This window comes from Melospiza georgiana, chromosome 5 (genome assembly GCF_028018845.1).
Source record: "Melospiza georgiana isolate bMelGeo1 chromosome 5, bMelGeo1.pri, whole genome shotgun sequence".
NCBI classification, from domain to species: domain Eukaryota; kingdom Metazoa; phylum Chordata; class Aves; order Passeriformes; family Passerellidae; genus Melospiza; species Melospiza georgiana.
The window spans coordinates 17,258,678-17,281,429 of record NC_080434.1 but is presented as its reverse complement, the minus strand read 5'-3'; the positions used below and the strand labels follow the sequence as shown (position 1 = coordinate 17,281,429).

Genomic DNA, 22,752 nt, shown 5'->3' with positions numbered 1-22,752 from the left:
TTTTACTGATCTGCATTATGCAGTATAAATTTAAACAGAGAGGAGATAATGAATGAAAGCCAGGAGCTGAGTGCTGGAGAGAGGAGGCTGCTACACATCCCAGACTTACCAGAGTACTCCCGTTTTGCATATTGTGCAAGTCTCTGTGAGCATGAGCACAGAAGTCGAGGCAGGCAGTGACCCCAGAGAATGGGCGACCTTCCTTCAGCCCCAGGCGGCACTCGGGGGCTCTGTGTTCGTACTCGATCTGCAGAGACAGGACAGGGTTCACTGCGTGCTCCTCGAGGGCACAGGGAATGCTCTGCTGTGACAAAGGGCAAGTCTCCCTCATGCCTTGGAGGTGACAACAAACACATCTTGAAAGCAAATAAACTACAGCAATTAGATGGCTGGTTTGTATCCATGCTTCATTCCTTGCTGCTTTGTTCCCTAGTACCTTCAGTCTCTGGCACGATGGTGAAATTAGTCACTAATACTTTTCCTTGTGTATTACTCTGCCAGGGGTTGGTGTTTTTACATGACAAATGCATTGCATGGTTTCCGTGACTGGCACTCTGAGAGTGATATGTTTATGCAGACTGGAAGTATACCAAGCTATTAAGGGAAAATGGCTTTACAAAACTGACTCCAGAATGATTTAATGAAAAATAATAATTTGCTTTTTGATTTGTAATATTTTGGCATGCTAAACATGTATTTCATTAGCTTAAGTACAAATCTAAACCACCCTGACTGAAAAGAGAGAGAATTCAGTCAAGACAGTTCTTTGTACCCATGCAGTCATTATTAAGGAGCTTTACAAAGAACTCAAAAATGCATTAACACACCTTACACAAAAAGAAAGGATTTTGTAATGGAAGATAAAGCCTTAGAAAAATGATGGTTTCATTTTTTATTTCAAAAATTAAAAATGAAACCACATTTATAAAATGCTTTTCTGAAATTCCTGAGCCTTTCAAGTGAATGCATGGAACATCTACACTTAATGGAACTTAATGGATCCCTTTTTAAGTTAAGGTCAAATTAGATGCTTTGCCAAGTCTTCATTCAAAATCACTAAAAATATGTCTAGTTTGCTCACAGACATTTATTTTTCAAATCTGGATTATTTACTTCCCTGGAATCTGAAAACAAGACCAGAAAAAAACCTTGAAAACTGTGTAAACTTTTTTGGAATTAAATGTGAGCAGTCTGAAATGTTAGCCAGACTATAATTGTCTGATCAAAATATATGCGTTTAGCTGCTCTCCGAAATGTCCTGTTTGGTCCAGTTGGGAAACAATCCTTTTCCAGTTCTTGGTTGTAATCCAGAAGTGGTCCAGATTTGTATTAGAATAAATCTGGGCATTTGAAATGTGGTTTTAGTGCTTTTTTTGGTTTTAGAACCTTTTACAATATCATACAAATTAGAACTCAATCATCTCCCTTTAAAGCCACTGGCAGTAGCTCAAGTACAGTTTCCCCACAAATACAAAGTCTACATGAAACTCCTGAAATAAGCCAAGCTATACACATGCCTTATTACATAAGGTAAAAATTGAAACTTGTAAAAGCATGTATTTTCAACAAATGTTGGGCAGCACCACAGCTTTCTTGGAGAAAAGTTCTTAAGTGAATTTTTGTGGGAAAAGAAAAGCAGCCCAAGCAAAGAAACAATTTATTGTTCACCACCTCATTTTTCTTTTCTTTCTCTTCTTATTTTCTCTTGCAGAATGTCTCCCAGATATTTGGACAGATAATCACAGCTAGTGGGCACATAGCCACAGTTTTCTCCATAATGAGTCTCCAAACATTATCAGATCAGGTAAGTGAAACTGGGTAAGTCTGCACTGAGTCTGTTTACCCTGTCTAGCTGCTACTAAGTACACAGTAAAGGAGTGAATTTTACAGCAGATAATAATGGACAGTTTTTTGTTAATTGACTGTTTCTGTTAAAGCTGAGAATCTGTCTTGTGCTGGTTGTACCATGCTGTCAATAGGAAAGCAGGGTGATGTCACAGTTTGCGGTAGATGCTGAAAGTTTGGGGACTCAAGTTCTGTGAATGTTCCTAACAGTGGTAAACCTGAGCAAGGAAAATAAGGTCAACAGTTACATGTTTGCAAGTGGTGTGCTGTCAAATTTTGGTGTAACTATCTGAAAGATATTTTGTAATGAAATGTAGATGAGACACAGCCACAGTGAGAAACTCTTCCGAACATGTCTGAGAACAGATCCCTTCGTGCAAGAAGGCTGGTGCAGGCACTTGAGTCCATACACAGGACTGAGTGTATTAAAATATAGAACTTCACTTTAAAAGCATGTTTATAAAGGGTGTTTTGGTGAAAACTAAATTCATCTGCTGCTTGAGAGAGCAGAACTGAAACTGTGGCTTCAGGACTTGAGTACAAACTGTTGCCAATTTCATGCCATATATGCAGCAGCTTTGTTGGTTTGGATGGTAATTCGTGCTAAATCAAGAAATTTATATTTTGGAGCTGAAGAGTGAAATAATTTTATCGTGTTGATGTAGCTGAAAAGGTTAATTCTATGTAGTGGACCAAATCCTGCTAGTTTTACTTGTGAGAGCATTTAAAGTGACATCGTTCATTTCTATTTGTCTTCATGCTGATATCAAAGAAATGTTAGCACAAAATGTATGTGATGGTTTGGTGCAAGGCTGAAGCATTGGGAAGTATGTTAAAAACCAGGTTATTTCCATGACTGCTCATATTCCTTTTTTCCCCCATCATACCTGGTTGTTATATGCATCAGGTGCAAGCTTCTTGTAGGTAGGTGCCATCAGGGTTGACAGATTCTGCAAATGGGATTCTAGTTTTTCTTCCTGTTAGAGATGAAACAGGGTTCAATGACACTTCCTTACTGCACATCTGTGATCCAACAAGTTGGGGTCTTTACACAATTGTATGTAAGGACTGTTGTGTAAAGGCATGAACCAGTATCACTGGTGTTTAGACAGTGACTGTTGTGAATCTCCTTTTAATTTCTTTGTTCTAAGGCCTTTAAAGGAATAGAGCAGTTATAGCAGTGTAGTGGAAAACTTGCAGTAGAACACCATATACTATACTCCTAATTTGTTTTATATTAAGAAAAATCACATTCTTCAACATGGATATGTTTTAGATCTAAGTGTAATAATCCTCATTATTTTCCTTTTTGGCATTGTGGAAAAATAATACTCTTCAGAAAGCTTGAGAGAAATAACATCAGAATGATCCAAGTAAATATGGCTAATTTAAGGGGTTTGCACATTGCGATGACAACACTTTGACATACTGAAATATTTTTATATGCAGAAATTTCAAAGTATTTAAATACTGCAGCCTTCAAAAATCTTCCAATCCTTAGGCAATGAATGGATGTGTCTAGTAATTGGTGATATGGAGGTGGGAATGACCACACTTCCTTTTTTCTCTGAATTGCACACTGTCAAAATAAAGCAATAAAAAAAAAATCTAAAACATACTCCAGAGTTGTTTACCATCGTATAAGGATGAGAATCCCAAATTCAAAACCTCACTTGTATGAGGTTTATCATATCTTTAATTTTAAATGCATACAGAATGGTGGCATACTGGAATGGCATATTTGTTTTTAGGAGTTTTTGTGTTGAAGGAAGATGTGAAGAGCTGGGAAAAAACAGGTTTCAGAGAGGAATGAATTTGGTGTGTTGAAAGTTTGCATTCCCTACTATCCTAGTACTATTCCCTGCATATCCTAGTTTGGTTTGACATTAAATTGTCAAAAAATATCTTGCTATGACCTCGTGCCTGCTGCCAGAATGTGGAGCTTTTGTATGGCCTGTAGGTTAGCATTTGTTAGTGAATTTTCTAGTTTTTATTGGTGAGGATTCTGTTTGTGCTGCCTGTAAACTGTGTCAGTGCTATGGAACCCAGTCCCTGGTCTGGAAGCATGCTTTGGCTGTCCCTATCTTTGGGACCAGGACTGGAGGGTAAAGGCCTCTTTCCTGCATAAATCTGGCTTTCCTAGGAAGTAAATCCAAGAATGCAAGTTGGAAGAGTGCCCTGGTGTGCTCTGGCCAGGTATCATCTTAGAAATGTAGGTAGTTTAGGATTGCAGACTGTGATAAAGAAGCCTTTGTGCCACAGCACGTATGGAGGAGAGCTATTCTGTAGTTCTTGGTGCTGTAGAAGAGCAGTGGGCAGGAAAACCTGTATGTTAGTTATGATGGTATTCTGAACAATGCACTCTTTTCAGCACAGGCTGTAGGATGTGGAATTATCTGTCTCTCTGATTATGGAGAGAGTAATGCTTGGGTTTGTGTAAGACATCAGAATACAGTGAAACTAGCATGCCAGTGCACAAGCAAGGGACTAAATTGGCACATCCTTGCCAGAAAGCAGACTGGGCCACTGGAGCTTCACATGACTTGCTGGAGGTGTCCAGGAGTCACTGCAGTCATAGCTTCAGGGTATCTTGTGTCCAGACTAAGGTCAATGTTTATTACTCTGGCTCGTTTTAAACATTCACCAGTTTGTTGTAACACAGAGCCCGGTCTGGAAGCATTCAGTGGGGCAGGACTGTATGTAGAATGAGTCTTCCTATCCTCTTCTTCCTATTGTCATCTCAGAGTTTCATCATGTTTGTCTCCATTGAACCAGTCTGCTCTGGTTCCCAGTTGCAGTGTTATGTGCCATTAGCTGGTAACCCTTCCATTGTCCCACTGGGGAATGCTCAGTTGCAGGCCTAATACAGCCAGAATTATTCAGGCCATGCCTTCTCCTCTAATTGTGAAAGCCTGCAAACATGGTTTCAAGTCTCAGGGCTTTTACCAGCTGTCAGAATTTGGACAGTCAATTCAGCTGGCTCAGTGACTGGAATCAATTGGTTTTGACTGGCAGTTATTTAATTACCCTACATGTACAGCACTCAGGGAGGCCTCGGGCCCTGCTCTCTTGTACCGTATCTCTATTTACAGAGCAACAGAAAACATTTCTTTGCAAATGAAGCTAATTTCAGAAATGGATACCAACCTCTTTTGGGTCATCCCCCATCAGCTTAAACTTTCTTGGAATCTTGCTTCTGGCAAACTTACAACCATTGTAGTACATGCTCCAGGAGCAACCAAAGGAAAATGAAGCACCACAAGTTTCAGGGTCCAGCCCTTGGCATGCACAAGTCCGTCTAAAAGATAAGAGAACACAGCTGTTAGCAGCAGGCAGGTCCCCCTGTGGTGCTCTGGCAGTGGCCATCAGCGTTCTGCCAGTGCTCCAGGGAATCAGCAGTGTGGGTAATCTCCCACCAGTAAATAATGTAGAATTGCAAGAGGGAGACATACACATCATAACAGAAGAATTTATCAGAGTGAATAATTTCCTGGGTACAAAGCAGGGTCTTTGGGGGTTCTACACTTGTGTAAGAAACATGGCTTTGCTTGGGTGAGGGTATGTTTGTGTGGTGCCTTGTTAGGTACCAATATTCATAGTGCCTCATGGCCTTGTGCTGACAGCCCTGCAGGAATGTGGGAGCCCTCTGTCAGGGGCTAAGCAATATTGCCTGAAATATGACTCTACCCGTGAAGCCAAAGTAACATACAGTGATAGCAGTGGTAATTTTGGTCTAAATGTTCTTGTCTCTCAGAAAGGCATGGGGAAGACATACAGTGCAATTTCTTTAAATTCTGTCTGGCTGGTCTGTGTCAGCTTACACAAGTATGCTTTAGCGCACCCAGCTTTTATTTCAATGTTGAGGTATCAGCTATCCTGGCTCCTGCTGAGATATCTTCTTTTAAATATATTGAGATGCTTCACAACTCTGAGAAAATGTTTTTCCCTATTTATAAGAGTGTTTACTTTGGGTTTCCTACAAAGTTTGTGGGTTTGCAAACCACATGAAACAGCTGGGAAGGTAGATGTTTTCAGGGTAACAGCATGAGTAGAGGAGCTGGGTCTGAAGATGGAGCTGCAGGTTTGGTGAGCACAGCCCTGCTGCACTTACTCCTCGTTGAGGGCGCAGCGCCGGTTGGTGAGCGTGCCGTACTTGCGCAGGGTGTCGGTGAGCTCCGAGTAGAGCCTGTCGGCCAGGCTGGTCGGGATCCCCTCCCAGACCAGGATGAGAATGACGATGACGGCCGTCTCACACGTGTGTCCCGCTCGCTCGCGCACCAGGCACAGCAGCTTCTCCTCCTGACTGCTTCTGCGGACTACCTGCATGTACAGCAACACACACCCCAGGGCCCCAACACAAACGATGCCATTCTTAATGTGAAGAGCAAGAGAGAGGGAAGCCTCAGCATTCCTGTGTGTCTGGGGAGCTTACTTCTGCTTGTATCCTCCTCTTTGCCAGTCTGTTTTTCTCACTGTGATATGGCAGGGCTACTCTTTGTTGAACACTCTTTGTGTTTAATGAAGCTGTCTCTAAGAGGGTGACTGATGGCATGGAAAGCTGTGGTGGTGGAAACCAGCTTTGTAAAAGCAGGATTCCTCTCCTGAATCTGTGTTAGGAGTGTGGCCCAGATTGATTGGTGAGCACGAGGAAGTGAGCAGTGAGGTGTCTCCCTGCACAGAGCTGGGTAGTGGACACCTGTCTTAGGGCACGAAGCATGCAGGCAAAGGCAGGCGGTAAGGAAGGGACTAAATAACTGGACGAGGGAGCTCTCTCCCCTTCCCTTCCAAACTTAACCAGCTATACTCATAACCAGCCTCACAGTTTTGTGACCTCCTCTTATTACATACAAATATTACAGTGTTGAGAGGAAAGCAGTAGATGTTTTTCAAATAAAAGTGTCCTTCCAGTAGCATAAGCACTGAAAAGCTTTTCCTAAAAAGGGTGCAGTCTGGCATGCATAAAAACTATAATGCATTCGTTTTTCCTCATGCTATCTTTCCCCAGCAATCCCAAACACTCAGTAATTTGTTCCAAAGTACAACAGTGTTTGCTGAGAGGATGTCCTAACACCTCTCTCAAGCTGGGAGGTGGTTTTAAAGACATAACAGTGGTGCACTTACTGGACTTATTTGTAGGCTAAAATTAAACAGCAGTGAAAATGTCAGGTGGTGCAAAACTTTAAGCAAACATGCTCTTTTTCTTAGGTTTTCATACCTTTGAATTAAATGTTATTCTTGCTATTCTCCATTCAACAAGTCAATGGAGTGAGAGAAGGGTGGCAGCAGGCTACAGGCACCCCATATTACTGCTGCTGCTGAGCTATTTGAAGTTCCCTAGTGTCAGTTAACAGGACATGTCACTGCTGTCAGCCACATGAACCATCATACCGAACTACATGAATTTGTTTACATCACTTACCCATTTAGCAATTGGACATCCTTGTGAACTTTTGCCTTCTTTCCCAGTGTAGACAACCCTTTCAATCCTTATAGCTTTACCCTTCTGTCCAAATCTTAAACAAAACAAAAACATGTACAGTAAGCAGATTCATGTGGTCCTGTGTGAACACTGAAAAGATGGAGCACATTTGCCGGTCTTATCTTAGAAAAATAAGCACTATGAATTACAGGGAAAGATGTGCAATGGGTTTGTCTTAATGATTTTATTACAGTGGTGGAATGATACATTAAGAAAGGCAAATGTCTTTAATACATCCCAGATGGGTAAAAATTATCAGTATCACATTATTATTTTAGACATTTCTTTAGAGCATTTGTTATAGATGACATTTTAAAAAGTGAATTTTTTTAAAAAAAGAAGTCTCCTTATTTTGGTGAAGAATTTTATATTTTTATTTTAATTTCTGGGTTGAAGTTATTTCTGTGAAATGTGCATAATTAAATTGTCAGGGAACAGCTGGCATGTAACAGTCACTTTATTAATTTTCTGTGCTTGTTTCTGGCTTAGTGTGACTCAGTTAAGTCAGGATTAATTTGCACCATATCTATTTTTTTAACCTTATAATCCTCTCATAAATTGTTACTTATTTACTTCTACTCGACTTCTGTACTCCAGACAGGATCACAAGGTGCCTCAAATAACACTATTTGTGTGCCTCTTTGCAGCCAAGGTGGGCAAGCTCAGCTCTTGCTGAAGTGTTCAAACAAGGGGATTACTCTCTCAAGGCAGGATCTAGCTCCATATTCAAGCAGTGCTGTTGCCAGAGCAAAGAGGATCCACTTTCCAGGTGGAGATATGTGGCAAATGCCACGTGAAGGATATTTTGACTCAATAAAAAAAGTGCTGGATGTGTTGAGCCAGTTCCAGGCATTTCTCTGGGATTGCCTACCTGCTGAGCCCAGGAGCACACAGTGGCCTCAGTGTTACAGACTGAGCCACCTTGGCCACTTGGCTGCTCCTTGGGCACTGGGCAAACTGCACTTCCATCACCATTTCTGGAATTCTGCTACTCTCACTGCTGTTAACTTGTAATAGCCAAGTGTGGGGACTGTCTAAATCAGTCTCCTTATTCCTTGCCTTTACCAGCAGGGTAATCAAGGTATATTCCTGTTAATGCAGCCATTTAGTGATTCCTTAAGGACTTTTGACCCTTTTTCCTCTTGTTTTGGCACTAAAATCTTGGTGATATATTTAAGGGCCAGTATCTGTATTTAAACTTTTGTCCTGTAAAGGAAATGAAAAATGCTTATTTTTAGATGTGATCTCATAGTGAAGTTTCAGTGGCACAGGAAATTATACAAACAAAATGAAGTTGTACTACACATGTTCTGCAGGCAACTGTTAGGTCACTTTTTCCTGCTTAGGCTTGGATAATAGTATTTATTTTTTTCTTTAATTAACAACATTCAAAAAAACATTTTTAAATCTTAATATTTTCTATCAGTTTTCTAATCTGGTTGCAGGACAATTGTGTGGATACCTCTGTAGAAATATGTTGGCCATTACATACTGGAAATTAAATGGACTTCCTCCCAAGTTTTTTCAACTGTCAGAAAGGAATTAGTGCCTGATGTTTGTCATGCTTGCCAAGCTGATTGGCTTTAAAACTAGAGCAAATCTCACTGAGCAAAAGTAGGAATTGGAAGAAGGAAGAGGTAAAATGTGTGTATCTGCTATGGATTCTGCAAGAAATCAGTTTTGGCATAGCTAAAATATTAATTGTAAGTCTAAATCCAAATCCTGGCTTCTTTAGCAGTGCTGATACCTTACCAGTCAATCCATATGCATGGGAAGCCAGGTTAAAAGTGCTTGAGTTGTGATTAATGTCACCAACTGAACGTATATGCTTGAGAGTATCTTTATAGTGAAGGGTTTGGGGTTTTTTTACTTAGGGATACAAAATTAACTAATGAGTTCTGGAGTTCTTCAGTCAGAGAATTTCGTAGTTCATACCGTACAGTTGAACACTGGCCATTGCTCAATTGGCTGCTGCTACACTCTGCTGAACCTGGCTGATTAGTTGCACTTTGGCTATGGTATCTCCTAATTTCCTTCTACCAACATGAAATGAAATTAAATTAAAAAAGAAAAAAGGTAAGGTCAATATTAAGACTGAAAAATTACTTTCCAATGTAAAAAAACAGAAAAAATGTCATCTCTCTAATTGACATTACAACATGAATGACTTTCCTCTTTTATTTATTATTTGTAAATACTAAAGAACCAGTTGTGAGAGCTCTGGAGATAACAGATGGTAAAGAATTTCTTCAGAGAATCAGTATTCACTTCCTTCCCAGAAGGAAGCTGATTTATGTAGTTTATATACACTCAAGCTGCTCCCAAGCTGAAAATTACTGGGGCAAACCAGTAGCCATAAGAGTCACAGGGAAAGAGGTGCTAAGAAAGAGAAAACACTTTAGGTTTTAATCTGAAGGATTTAATAGGCTACAAGTGCCCCATGGTTGTGCAGTGATGAACACAAACTAACAGACCTTGCTAAGAAATGGTGCTCCTTAGCTCAGACCCAGCACTGCAATAATGCCCACTTGCTTTTTTGAAGCTCCAGCTGAAACTAGCTGGAGCTTCACTGCTATTCTGGAGTCCAGATTTTTAAGGTACCAACAAATCAAATTCCCATCTGTCTCTGACTTAACTGAATAGTTTTTCTTTTGCCTCTTTGTTCAGGGGGGAACTGAATTCCCAGATACCTCTAAAAATCTGGTCATTATTGGCTACAAGTAATGCAGAATTCACAGTGCAGAAGTCACTTTTGTGACAGCTTTTAATTTGTGTATCTTAGGTAGGCTGGTGGGGTTTGTGCTTACTCATCTTTTTAAACAGCACATATCATATATCTTTTCTGTGCCTTTAAAAATTCCTGGTTTGGTTAGCATTGATGTAATAAATACACCACATGATGCAACATGATAAGAGGGGATTGTCCATAATCAAGATAAGACTGGGTTTGTGCAATACTCCAAGGCAGGGGAATGTTTTCTCACAACACTACTTATCGATTCTTGGGCTGAAATCCCATCCAGCAATTTGGTGGCACTCCTCTGGACATGAATGAATGAGATCTAAACATTTAGTAATTTTGTGAGGGGAAACATGCTGAAATTTGGTATTCTGCTCTTCATCCTCCTTCTCTGCTGGCATTCTCCTAGCCGGAGGGAGCACCAGCTCCGTGCCTGCCTTTGCAGCCCCTGCCAGCCGCCTTGCTTGGCAGGCTGGGGAGAACTTGTTCCGGCTTGGGTTTGCTGGCATTTGTGTGCCAGGGCCCAGCCCGTGCCAGCCAGCAGGCTGTTAGCCCTGTCAAATATTGTGACTCTCTGCTGAATAGCAGGGTGCGTAATGTTGGCAACGCTGGAGTAGCTGAGCCTACAAGTAATTACTTGATTTGCAGTTGTTTATTTCTTTATGTGCAAAAGCTGTAAAAATTCTGACATCCACAAAAGGATAAAAGTTAATCTGCTCTGTGCCTTTGCACTAATTACCTTTCTTCCATGATTTCTCTAATAGCTGCCACATTAGGACCGGCTCCTAGATGGGTATAGAAGGGACCTTCATCTTTTTCAATAATTTGCTCTGTTTAAAACAAAATAAAGGTTATTACTTTGAAGCTTAGTTCTTTCATGTACAATGTCACAAAACTTACCTCTAGCTTGTTAGAAGACTGCTGCATGGGCTGGGGTCAGTTTTCAAACACTTATGTCTCAGGTATTTGCCCACACAGTTTGTACTAAACATGCAAAGCCACGGCCAATCCTGCAAACAGCTGTGAATGGGATTATGTGCTTTTCCCTAGCACAAACACTTATTCCACACCTCAGGCTCTACACTGACGTTCAAATTGGCATTTTCCTGTTATCAGCAAACAATTATTTCTCCTTCTCCCACTTCCTCCTCTCCCAGTATATAGAAAGGAGGATAAATGGGATAACAGTGGTAAATATTGATGTTAGGGAGCTGTATTGTACTTGTTTTTTCAGGGCAGGAACTTAGAGCTTGAAAAACTGGCCACTGAGGTTACACAGAGAATTCCTGCCACTCACGAAAAGACTGCAAAATGACCCCTCCCCGAGTTTGCTGAAAAAAATCATGCCCAAGGCCTGGTAAAAACCCTTGTATGCCAAGAATGTGGCCTCAGTTTTCTGTGTGTAGGTAGGACCATATCAGCAGTCACAACACATGCTGTATGTTTGGTTTGATACCAGGAAGCAGGCTCCAGCTGTGTGAAAGAAATGGGCAGGCCCTCCTTGGGGTCAGGAGATGGTGGAGCTGTGCTGGCTGATGTCTGAATGCTGACTTGATGCTTTCTGCCATGCTAACTCCACAGGCTGGATGGGTGGTGCTGCTCTTGACAGCCAGCCTCTGGAAGCACGATGAAGGCATGGTATAAATATGAATGTGTCAGTGGGGAGTGGCTTAATTTGATCTTCTTAAGGACAATATTGATTAGAAAGAGCAATAAACCTATAGATTATGCTGTGGCACTGGGTTCTTCAGAGAGAGTTCCATACTCTTATATTTCCTACTGTCTGCTAGGGCTGAAGAATTAAAATGGCAATGAAGGATAAGTTCTTAAGTTTGCCTAGTGGTTTCAGTAGGAAAAAAAAAAAGTGAGGGTAAGGAAATAAGTGCCAGAAAAACTTGTGGTAACTATATGGAAGAAACAATATTTTAAAACCCCAAAAAAATGACAACTGTGTTTTCAAAAAACCCTATTATTTGAAGGTTGTTTCTTATCAAACAAGGAAGAGCAAGGAACTGGCTTCCAGAGTTCTTCCTGAGAGCTCTAGATATACACTACTTCCTAGTTTTGTTCCCACATATCATCTCTGAGACACAGCCCCAACATTCAAAAAAGCAAAAAGGTCCATTTTGCATTTTGGAGAATTGATTCAACTTTCCTCTTTTATAGTCAATACGAAATCCCAGTAACTGAAACAGTAACAAGGATTTTTATTTTCTTCTTCTCATTTTGGTGCAGAAGCTTTTGTCTCAGCCTGAATAGTTTATGCAGTAGAGCCTGAAAGTGCCTGTTACACTTGGCTGTGTGCAGTGTCAGTACTGTATGAAAGCCTGGGCTAGGGACCATGCCTGTCACTCTGCTTCCCTCTGCTCTATTTTTCCAGCTCTTAGAGACAGGGTTTGCCATCAAGCAACAACAAGGGTCTCCCCACTGCTTTTTTTGGTGCTGCTTGTGTAGCTTCTCTATGAAACTGTGGATTTTTTTAGCCTTACAGGAGACAAATGCCTGAAAAGGAGGATAAACTCTTGCAACAAGTGAGGAATAATCTGACATCTGTTTTTTCTTATGCTTTACTAAGGGAAACTTCAACAATTTCACTGTTAGAGCAAAAAATGTCCACAAGGCTCAAGAAGTTTTGGACCAGGGTAGTTTTTTTAAAAGTTGTATCTAACTTTGACAAATAAATTAGGTCATAAAGTTATGACCTATTTTTTATCAGTATGTTGTTGTTACATGTCTGCTGCTCAAGGAGAATGGATCTGAAGCCACAAGCATTCTGACTGAAAAATCAAATATGATTTTATGAAATAATGATAAAGGGGCCTTGTGTAGGGTTGGTAAGTGGAGTAGGCATAAGTGTGTAAAATCCCAGTTTTATAAGTCTTCACTAATTACTGTTCTTTAAAAACCCCCAAAAAAATCTTCCAACAAAAACATCCAGCTAACTCTGTGATCCCAGCTTGAAGGCTCATTTCCTTCCTGTGAACTATTACGTTTTTAGTACATCTCAGCACTTACCAACACAGCTGCAAGATGGGAAATCATACTGGGTTTTGGCAGGTGTGTCCAATAAATTTTTTACAGGCGTATCCAATAACTTGGAAGGTGAGTCTAAAAAATTATTGAGAACAGTTCCAGCTGTTCTTTTGGTCGGGGTTTTCTCAGCAGACAAGTTTGCTTGCTGATCTAATATTGGGGTTTGAGTGTCAAAATCTGCAGCACTGGTATTTCGTGAGAGGATGGTAATAGGGCCTGCTGTTTCAACCTTCACATGTTTGGGTGATTTGAGAGTAAAAGTCTTATGATCAAACAGTGATTTGACCTGTATCTGTTTTAACTGCTGCTCCATTGTCTCAATTATGCTCTTTTGTTGCGCGTTCTCACAGCCAAAGTGCTGATTCTCTTGTTTAATTGTTTTTTTCCACGTTTTGTTTTCCAGCTGCCCAGCTGACGGGCGCATGCAGACATTAGACTTTGTGCCAGCCTCAATTTTTATAGTCTTGCGTGCTGCACTGGGTCCAATCTCAGTTTTGGGTTGCTGGTATGCTTGTTGCTCCTGTTTTTGCAAAAGATGCCACCGCAGAGCAGCATGCTTTTGAAAATCCTTAGGGGTCTGGGACTGCAAATGACAGCCTCTCTGCTCTTGGGCGTGGGGGGCAGTTTGGCCATGTGGTAAGTACTGCTGAGGGATCTGTGGAGCTTGTTTGCTCAGGAGGTCTTGGTTCAGACTAGCACCATAGCCCTGTGAGGGCTGGAGGGGTGGCAACTGCAGAACTGAGGCTTGTTGTGTCTGTTGTTCTTGTTCTTGAAAACAGTGATTCACATCTTGCTTTGCGGTCAAGTTATTTGAAAAATACTGCACATGCTGCAAGTCCTGCATTTTATTGGCTCCAAAGCGTTCCATATTTGCGGCGTTCCCTTTCTTCTCAGAAATCAGGTGTCTGTTGTTTGGGCAAGGGTGCTGGAGACTGGCATTTGCCTTCTGAGTGTAAAGGGGAGCTTTGTTGTTCATGGTCTGTACCTGCTCCAGGCCTAGCTGAGGGTTAGGCAGTGGGAATGCAGCTGATTTAGCATACTTACTCCCAGTTTGGAAACATTCATCTGCTTTAAGTTGATTGAAGGACGTCCTGTCTAAAGGCTGCTCAGCATTGCTTTGGGGGTGGGGTACAGCTTGGGGCAGGTCTTTAGTTTTCATTTGTGGAGCCTGCTGCTGGTTTGGGGTTAGCTGTGGACTGCATGGTAGTTGCACTGGATGTGCCTGTTTTTGCAGCATCTGTTGCAAGATGTGTGAATGCAGGAATTGCCCGTTTTCCCCTGGCTGGGGATTCAAGTGCTGCTGTTTCAAGGGGGCCCCTAAAGGCTGTTCAGCTTGTTCTGATCTTGGCTGGAAATGGAGCTGCTGTGGAGGGTGTTGCTGCACTTGGGACTTGAGAAGGGAATCCACCTTTGTGAGCTGTGGCTGCGGTGAGTGTTTCTGGAACGGCAGCTGCTGGTCAGCTGGGGGATGCGGCTGCAGCTGGGAGCTCTCGCTTTTGTACAGTGGAGGAAATTGTTCCTGTTGCATTATCTTCTGGCTCTGGGCCTGTCCTGAAGGCCCCTTTAATGAATCAGGACTTCCAGCATACTGTTTTGTATAAACTGTTTGGGCTGTGCTTGCCTGGTACTGAAGAATAGACCGCAATAATGCTTCGCTGGGCTTCTGGGGAGGCTCTCCCTGGCGGAACTGGGTGGAAACCAGTTCTATCCAGGCTGGTTTTGAGTTATGTTGAGCCTGTTGTACAGGCTCTTTCACTTGGTCCTTTTCTTTGTCAGGAGGAGTCTCAGGTTCTCTCTGTCCTGGGAAATGCTGATAGTGTTGTTGCAACTCACCCTCACTTCTGTGTGCGTGCAGGTTTTGGAGGGGAGATTCTGACGCCAGCGTCTCTCCTTCGGGGCGCTGCGGAATCGAGGCGGCCACAGCAGCTTGCGGGTTGCTTTCACTGACATCTTGTGACATTTGTGCCTGTTGCAGAAGGCTCTGCTGAGGTTGAAGTTGTTGTTGGCTGAGGCTGGGACTTTCTGACATTGGTCCCTCCTGTTGCCCTTCATTTTTTATCTCCCCAGGAAGAGTTTCATCACACCTATTGTCATAGGAGTGGTGTCCTTCTCGCACCGCGGCAGACAGTGCACTGTTCATTTCTGGAGCAGGAGCAGTGGAGGAATCTTTGTGAAACATTGAGTTCTGTGTAAAGAAAGCACCATTATTTTCTGCTTGCTCAGAGTACCTTTCCAGAGCAGTGCTCTGAGCTTGCAGGTTACTGCTGGAACTTAGAGAGAGGTCTTGGTTGAGAATCTGCCCTATGCTTCCATGAATATTACTGTTTCCTACAGGTAACTGGTGAGTATCATAGCCTGGAATCTGTTGCTGTAGCTGTAGATCTGGTTTCTGAAGTGAACAGCTACCTGGTGGTTTACTGGAGTCTTTTGTGTTGTAGACCTCAGTAACCACCACAGCTGGCACTTGAGGCAGCTCAGAGTTTGAGGTCTGTAGGGAAGTGATCTGCCCTGAGGTATGGGATGAATATGTTGTCTCATAGGACAACTCATTAGTATCCTGACTGGTAATGGCATTGATATGAGATGTGTTCTTCTGCATTGCTATGGAAACATGTTCTGGATAATATTGAGACAGTGTTTTCTCCAGGAGTTCACCATGCATGCTTTCCATGGAAGAGGCAGAAACTGTAGCACCATTAGGCATTGGCACTGCCTTGTTCTTAAGTAGTAAGACAATGTCCTTGTTATGGCAATGAATATTTTCCTGCTCCTGCTCATCCTGAATCAGAAGGTCATGAGGGTTTTCTGAACCAACGCTGTTGTATCTTGTAGATGGTATCAAATCTGAAGCTTCGTTTTCTTGTCTTTTAAAACTCTCAGATTTCTTCTCACTGTAACAATTGGAGACACTTGGTTTTTCACTATTGTCCTCTGGCTCAGCTTTTTCTCCATTTATCTCTTTATCTTGTTTCACTTTCTTGCTCTCATGAAGTCCATACAGAGAGGGCTCACTAAAAGTGCGTTTGATCCCACCATTTTGCATATATTTGGAATATACTTTCTTTTCTTGTAAAAGGTCTGGGCTAACACGATTGTTTGGACTTCCCTTCGGGTGGGGCACTCCAAAGTTGCTTTTATTGAATAGTGGCTTGTGGTCTCCATTTACTTCTACTTCAGACCTCTCTGTTGCTGGACTCCCGTTCTGTAGCTTCACTGCAGAAGGCTCTGCCTGGCAGACGTGAGAAGACTGTGGTATTAGAAATGGACTCAATCTATTGCTGTCAACATGGTTGGTTCTGTCCTGTTCCATCTGGCCTGCTCTGAGGCCATCCACAAGGCTACCCTCTGAACGTATCTGAAAGAGAAAAGAAACAGGAGAGAATCCAAGTCAGTTTTAGTTTCCATTGAAGGACAGCCAGTAACTGGCAATTCCTGCAGCACTCAAGCACCCCTTGCCCTGACAGCGTGAGCCTGCAAGCACACCCGAGGGGTGTTTCCCTATCCTAGTGCTTCTTGCAGGTCTCCCTTTTTCTTAAAGGTTTGTTCTTGAAGATAAAAAGAGAATAAAAATACGGAGTGACTTCCTTACCCCCATTTAACACACAAGAAGATCTTTTACCAGAAGAAATCTCTTATAATGGTGCAAAAACTATTCTCTGCTTTTGAATGATTAGCACAGACTCCTCTGTCATCACATTTTGCCCTTGGTAAGGCAGAAAGTCACGTTGAAACTGTGGTTCCCAGACTTGGTGCTAATCCTGTAATTTGATCAAGTGTGCCAAACCTCTTTTGTCTGACTTGAAGGAGTATTGCCACCAAGTTTCCAATTAGAGGGGAAAACTTTTTTTCCTGTCCTCAGCTGTCTGACAGGGTCTTTTAAAACTGGCATTCCTGAAGACCATGCAAGTGGCACAATACACAAGACAAAGCTTGACTGCTGTCCATGAGAACTCGTACAGTTCATCAGCAGATCAGTAAAGTTGGCAGAAATAGAGTGATTTTTGAAAGGTTTGATGGAAATACTTTTTTTCAGGTATCAATGTCCTTTCAAATTTACATATAGACATCAAGCATGGCTTAAACCATGCTTTGGGTTTTGAATTGAGCTCTGCAGCTATGGAGTTAGGATTTTTTCTTCTTTGTTGTAATGGGAAATCCCATTTTCTCATATACTCTTTACTTACAAAGTGAAGTTTTTAGATGTATAAAAGTACTGACAATGTGCAGTGAGCAAATTCCATACAACAACAAGCTAATCCTGTTCACATGCATCTTCCCAGAATTCACAGACCCAGTTAAAGACCCATAGATAAAGCCCTTGTTTGACTCTGCTTGTAATTTATTCTTTGTTGGTTTATGGTTCTCAACCAGTCACAAATGACAGAAGGCAGACTGACAGTGGGTCTTACAGATTTGAAGTTGCACAGAGAAAATTTGTATATATGCCTGTCTGTTCTGAAGCTTTTAGTTTTGGTTTGCATAAAGGGGAATCTGAAGGATTCTCCATTACCAGGTCAGCTCTGCTTGGCCTGCAGAGTCAGGAGAAGCATGACATGTGTCTGGTATTGCCAGTATGTATTAAGAACTATTATACTGAAAAAATTCTCCCATCATGGTTGCTCTGGTTATGTATTTGTCCTACATTAATATTTTTATGTAATTAAAATGTAATTTTAAATGTTATTTAAATGTAATTTGTATAGTTTTCAGTGCAGTATTGCCTTAGTTTAGTAATGTAATTCTAAAATGCTTTTAGAAGTAATATTAATTCATTAAATACATTGCATCCAGCAGAATTCTCTCTGCTTGCAGCTCTGATTTCAGTAGCAGGACAATTCAAATGCACACTTTCACGAGCAAGCACCTATATGATAACTTGTATTCATTTCCTCTGATTGCCAAACTTTTTAGATTTACTTTTGACCTCCTGAAGTTTTTTTTTTTTTCTTCCTTTACTCAATTTATGGGGTGTTTTATAACAGAAGTAGAGAAGTTCTTGCTGCGAGTGATGATACTTTGAAAAATAATTTTTTCATGGAAAGCTAAGAACAGGAAGATGGAGAAATATGTTTGTCTGTCTTCCCTGGGTTTTTTTAACATGGTAGTGTAGGCTTATTCCCTTCTAGAGGTATGTCCCACTCTAGCTTTATAGTACCACAAGACACGAGCCTTTGCAGCTTTCCCAGGGAGATGATGTTCCATGCTTAGCAGAAAGCTGTGTGAAAAGCATTCCTCTGATGTGTCATTCTAGGCCAGGCAGCAGAACAGTGCTCCCAGAGTGTCTCAAAAATAAAATGCCAGACTAATTTGGAAGCCATACTTTGCCTTCACACCTTTCATTCCTAAAAACTGCAGGTGTACCACAGACATGAGTGAATAGGCTGCTGCATTTTGCAAGTACAAAATGAAATAAAGGGCACCATAGTGATTAACACTGTGCTGTCAAGCTGCTTCTAAAAGATTTATTTCTTTAAAAAAACGTTATAGTCTGTGTGACTAAGCTGCGAGGAACTTTGGCTGGCCCTCAAAATCTGCCTTGGGGCTTTTTTTCTGATGTGCCTTGTGGGTTGCAACCAAATTCCTTCTGGGAATTCCCAGGCAATCTTTCTTCTCAACTCTTTACTATCTATCAGATAAACCCACCATTTTCTTTAGAAGTGGGAGCTCTCTGATTTCTTTAAACTTAGCTTGCAAACCCCTCTAAGGAGCCCTCTGACCACATCTGTGGTCAGAAAAGAGTCTTAGGTTCATGCTGTTCTCAAAACCCACAAGGTTATCTTGTGAGATGAATTATTGTTCATCATTCTCAAAGATCTCATGGTATATTCCCCCAAATTCTGACCACTTGCAGTGTAAAAGGGACTGGTGTTTGCAAAAAACATGGAAATCATTTGGCTCTTCAAAATACAAAGTTAATTCATGCATTAAAAATGCCAGATTTGTATTCTTTGAAATGCATCTAGGATGGGGGTAACTTTGCATTATACTTCTTTCCCTCGCTGTCTACACTCAAGTTATTCACTATCCTCAAGTCACACCTGAGTAAAAACCTTCCTCAAGCAACTACAAATCACAGCAAATGTGAAGTAACATAATTTGTTTTTACTGGTTATAACTGGGCACTATGAATAGTATTTCTACTTGCTTACATCTTAAAAAGTCTTTGTGGTTGTCCTTACAGTCATTGTGGGATGAACTCTCTACTTCTCAAAGTAAATCTACCTTCCCCCAAGTGCAGCAGTCAGTCTTTTTAGTCTTTCCCATAGCTGTATTTTATTCAGATCATTTAGAAGCACCACATATTTTTCTTCAGCTATAATTCATTAAAAATTCAAGTCACATCATCAGCATCTGTGAAACAATTACTGCATCTAGGACTGACTCTGCAGTCTAATCCATCATAATTATGACTGGCCTCTTTGAAGATGCCACGATGCATGACTTAAATATAGCACATTACTGTGCAAATGGATCAGCATCTCATCCCACCAATATGCATTCAAGTTAGAATTCAGACCAGCACTGTTTGACTTTTTCAGATGCAATCGATGTAAGTACATTTATTTCTTGCCACACACAGGGCACGAACTGGAAACTAGGCACTGAATGAGAGCCTGAGATTTTTTTGTTGTTTGTTTTATGGACAAATTTGGTATATTCCTGCCACCTCTTATCAGTGTACTGTGGTACGAGCAGAACAGACATTTCTGCAGCAACAGAAGTTGTGTCATTTTCTTTCACAGAAAATCTTTCTTTAGTTTTTGCCAGTTCTTGAGGTTCATAGCTTATTTCCATAGCACCTGTATCTGGGGAGTTTGTGAATGCAAAGCAGCTCAGATGAATGAATGAATAAATATACCCACTGCAGGGGAGTACAGTCTTCTGCAAAATTGGGCAAGATTCCCAGGAGAAAAAGTAGGTGGGGGAATAGCTGTGATAGAGCACTCACAGACCCAAAAGGACCAAAAGGTAGGATAGCAGATGGGGTTTTTTCCCCTTCTAGGGTTAGCTGAGATAGACATTTATCTCCCCAGAGGTTTTTTTTTTCCCCAGCAGAAATATACATCCTCAGATCAAAGCCTCAGCTGACTTGTGCCCAACTGATTATCAGTATGAGACTCAGGAAAGCAGAAGTGAGACACCCAGAAGCTTGTTGATGGCTCACAGGGTTGTTCCTGGGGTGTTGCCACAGCCTCCATCCTGCTGGCACCCTTCTGCCACTGCCAGATGACACAGAGGTCTAAATTGCTCCCAGACAAGAAACCCCTGTAGCACTTTCTCGACGGGAGGTGAATTAGCCCATATGCCTTGCCAAACTCCAGTTTGGTAAGTTGTACTTTCTGCTTACACTCTCCTGCTCCTGTTGTATGTACGGTAGCTGGCTTCACTTGTGACTACATATCCTTATGTGCTGTTGTGCAGTTGCATCTCTCCTCTGAAATTCATGCATCTGGCAAAGAGTTCTAAATATTGAACTTCCAACATGTGAAAAAACTCTTGAAGTTAGAGGTTTGGGTTTTTTCCTATTTCACTAACAAATGAAAATTTGAGAAGAGGCACAAGTGGTTATTACTTAGGTAAGGGCACTCATGCGTGACATTGTCAGAAAGTTCAATTTCTGTTCTAAAACCTGAAATCTTCTGGACTTGCATATGTGCAAAATTGTTTCTGATTAACCCTATAACCAAGCTTTCTCTTCTTTAACATTGGAACAAGACGTGTAAGCAGTTACAATGATGGTTAACACCAGGATTTGGGATTATGGGATGTGGTTCCCTGGCCTAGCTAAAGACCAGTTGCTGCATCTGTGCCCTTGGTTAACACCTGTAAGCAACTGCCAGTGTCCCTAGAGGAGAAAAGATGTGCGGTGAACTCAGATGGCAAAGGGGTGATGTAACACATCAAAGCTCCTTATTAGTGAGACGTTTCCATTATTGCTGGGATAAAAAGTTGAACACTTGTGGTATAGTTTAAGGATTTCTTGTATGTTTTGCACTTAAGGTACTGTAGTTTATACACAGAGAAACAACATGAGCTTCCACATGGAAACTTAGATGAGAGACAGATTTGAGAGAGATTGCATTCATACCCAAGGTGAACTGAGGCTCAAAACACCTCAACATCCCCTAAGGATTTGCTCTGCTCCTTACCAGCAGCACTGCTGTGCTGCCCCACTGCATATGTGATGGCTGAGGAAAACACATTGGAGCTTAAAGGCAGATGTAAAGGAGGCCCCAGAAGGATAAGGACACTCTTGTTAGCTGAGCTCTATGGCTTTTGCACTACATTCAACTATCTCTTCATCTGGATAGTTTATTTATTTAAGGCATTAGCAATGCTTTGGAAAAAACTTGAGTAAGGATGCCATGCCTTGCCTTCCCTTGAAGCTTTTTAAAGTTATAGTTAAAGCTATATTTTTTCCTGAAATATGCATATTGCTTTCTTATTGTAGCTTTAAAGAGCAATTAAGGGGTTAATCTAGAAACTCCTCAATGACACTGTCAGTGTATTCTGCAGAAGGTCATATTACATGAATATAATTGTCTTCTCTGGCATTTAGATCTACGATAATCTGTGTCAAACAAAAGAAAATGTGGGATGGATAAAACTGGTTACCTAATTTATAGCTAATTTATCCTTAATTTACAGGGAAAATGATGACTAGTGAATATACATATAAGCAGACATACAGGAATGAAGAGCATGGGATTTGTGACATATGAGGATTAATAATTCATTAAATCTTCTCCAAGCCAGACACTTCAAAATTCATGCATTTTTAAAATCAACTAGTGCTAAACCCCCCTCAATTTACTGACACCAATTCCTGCATTTCAGTGATACAATGATCTAATTTCAAAAGCACTTGTATCAGTTTGATTTTTCACCTTAATACAGAGGGCATGACAGTAAAGCTAAATGGTGATTTCCACTTGCTACATTATATAACCATCAACAAGACTGGATACTGTGTAATTTCTACCCAGATGTGAAAAATTGTACTATTCTAACAATTACATAAAATTAAGGGAAGTAAAAATTAAATGCCTCTACAATATGGGTGGAAAAAACCAATTATGCAAAGGAAATGAATTCAGGATTATAAAATACGAGTAAACAGAAATTATAATGTGTCATCACACAGCTCTCCAGTTCCCATTTTTTGTGATTTGTGTTCCATACAAACTTTGTACCTAATTGTACTATGTAGCACTTCTAGCAAAACACCACAGCTCCTAAAGTAGTTGTTTTAAATGCCACCATGGCATGATGAGATAAGAAATGTTTCCCTAAAGGTCAAACTTCAGAACCAGGTTGAATTTAAGAAACAAAAGGATCCTCCCATTGCAATAACCAAGTCATTCAAGGTGAGGTTGGCATCTCTGTCAGTTCTTGCCAGTTATGAGCTCTTTTCCATAGTTTAGGTTTGGAATATGGTGGATCCAGGTGGTTTGTATGGACAGGCCATTCCACAGAGCTGCAGTGCTCCCCAGGTTAGTTTGTTTGGTACGACGGTGGATGCTGGGATGCCAACATACTCTAAGACCACTATTGCTCAATTTCTTGAGCACGACCCTGACTATTAGATGTCTTTAACAAATTCAGGAAAGCTGAATTAAAGCACCCTTTCATCTATGCTGTTTTTTTGAGAATC

General features: G+C 41.2%; 1 protein-coding gene across 2 annotated transcripts in view; it reads right to left on the bottom strand.

Annotated features, from left to right (window-relative positions):
• TET2 (tet methylcytosine dioxygenase 2) overlaps window positions 1-22,752 on the bottom strand; it is a 70,973-nt gene that overhangs the window by 7,590 nt on the left and 40,631 nt on the right. For both annotated transcript variants that reach the window (XM_058024292.1, XM_058024293.1), the window contains exons 2-8: window positions 13,080-16,452; window positions 10,804-10,894; window positions 7,265-7,358; window positions 5,957-6,165; window positions 4,993-5,143; window positions 2,733-2,822; window positions 110-247 (exon numbers count right to left, since the gene is read on the bottom strand). In XM_058024292.1, the coding sequence (XP_057880275.1) occupies window positions 110-247; window positions 2,733-2,822; window positions 4,993-5,143; window positions 5,957-6,165; window positions 7,265-7,358; window positions 10,804-10,894; window positions 13,080-16,452 (4,146 nt within the window). The remainder of the gene's footprint in view (window positions 1-109; window positions 248-2,732; window positions 2,823-4,992; window positions 5,144-5,956; window positions 6,166-7,264; window positions 7,359-10,803; window positions 10,895-13,079; window positions 16,453-22,752) is intronic.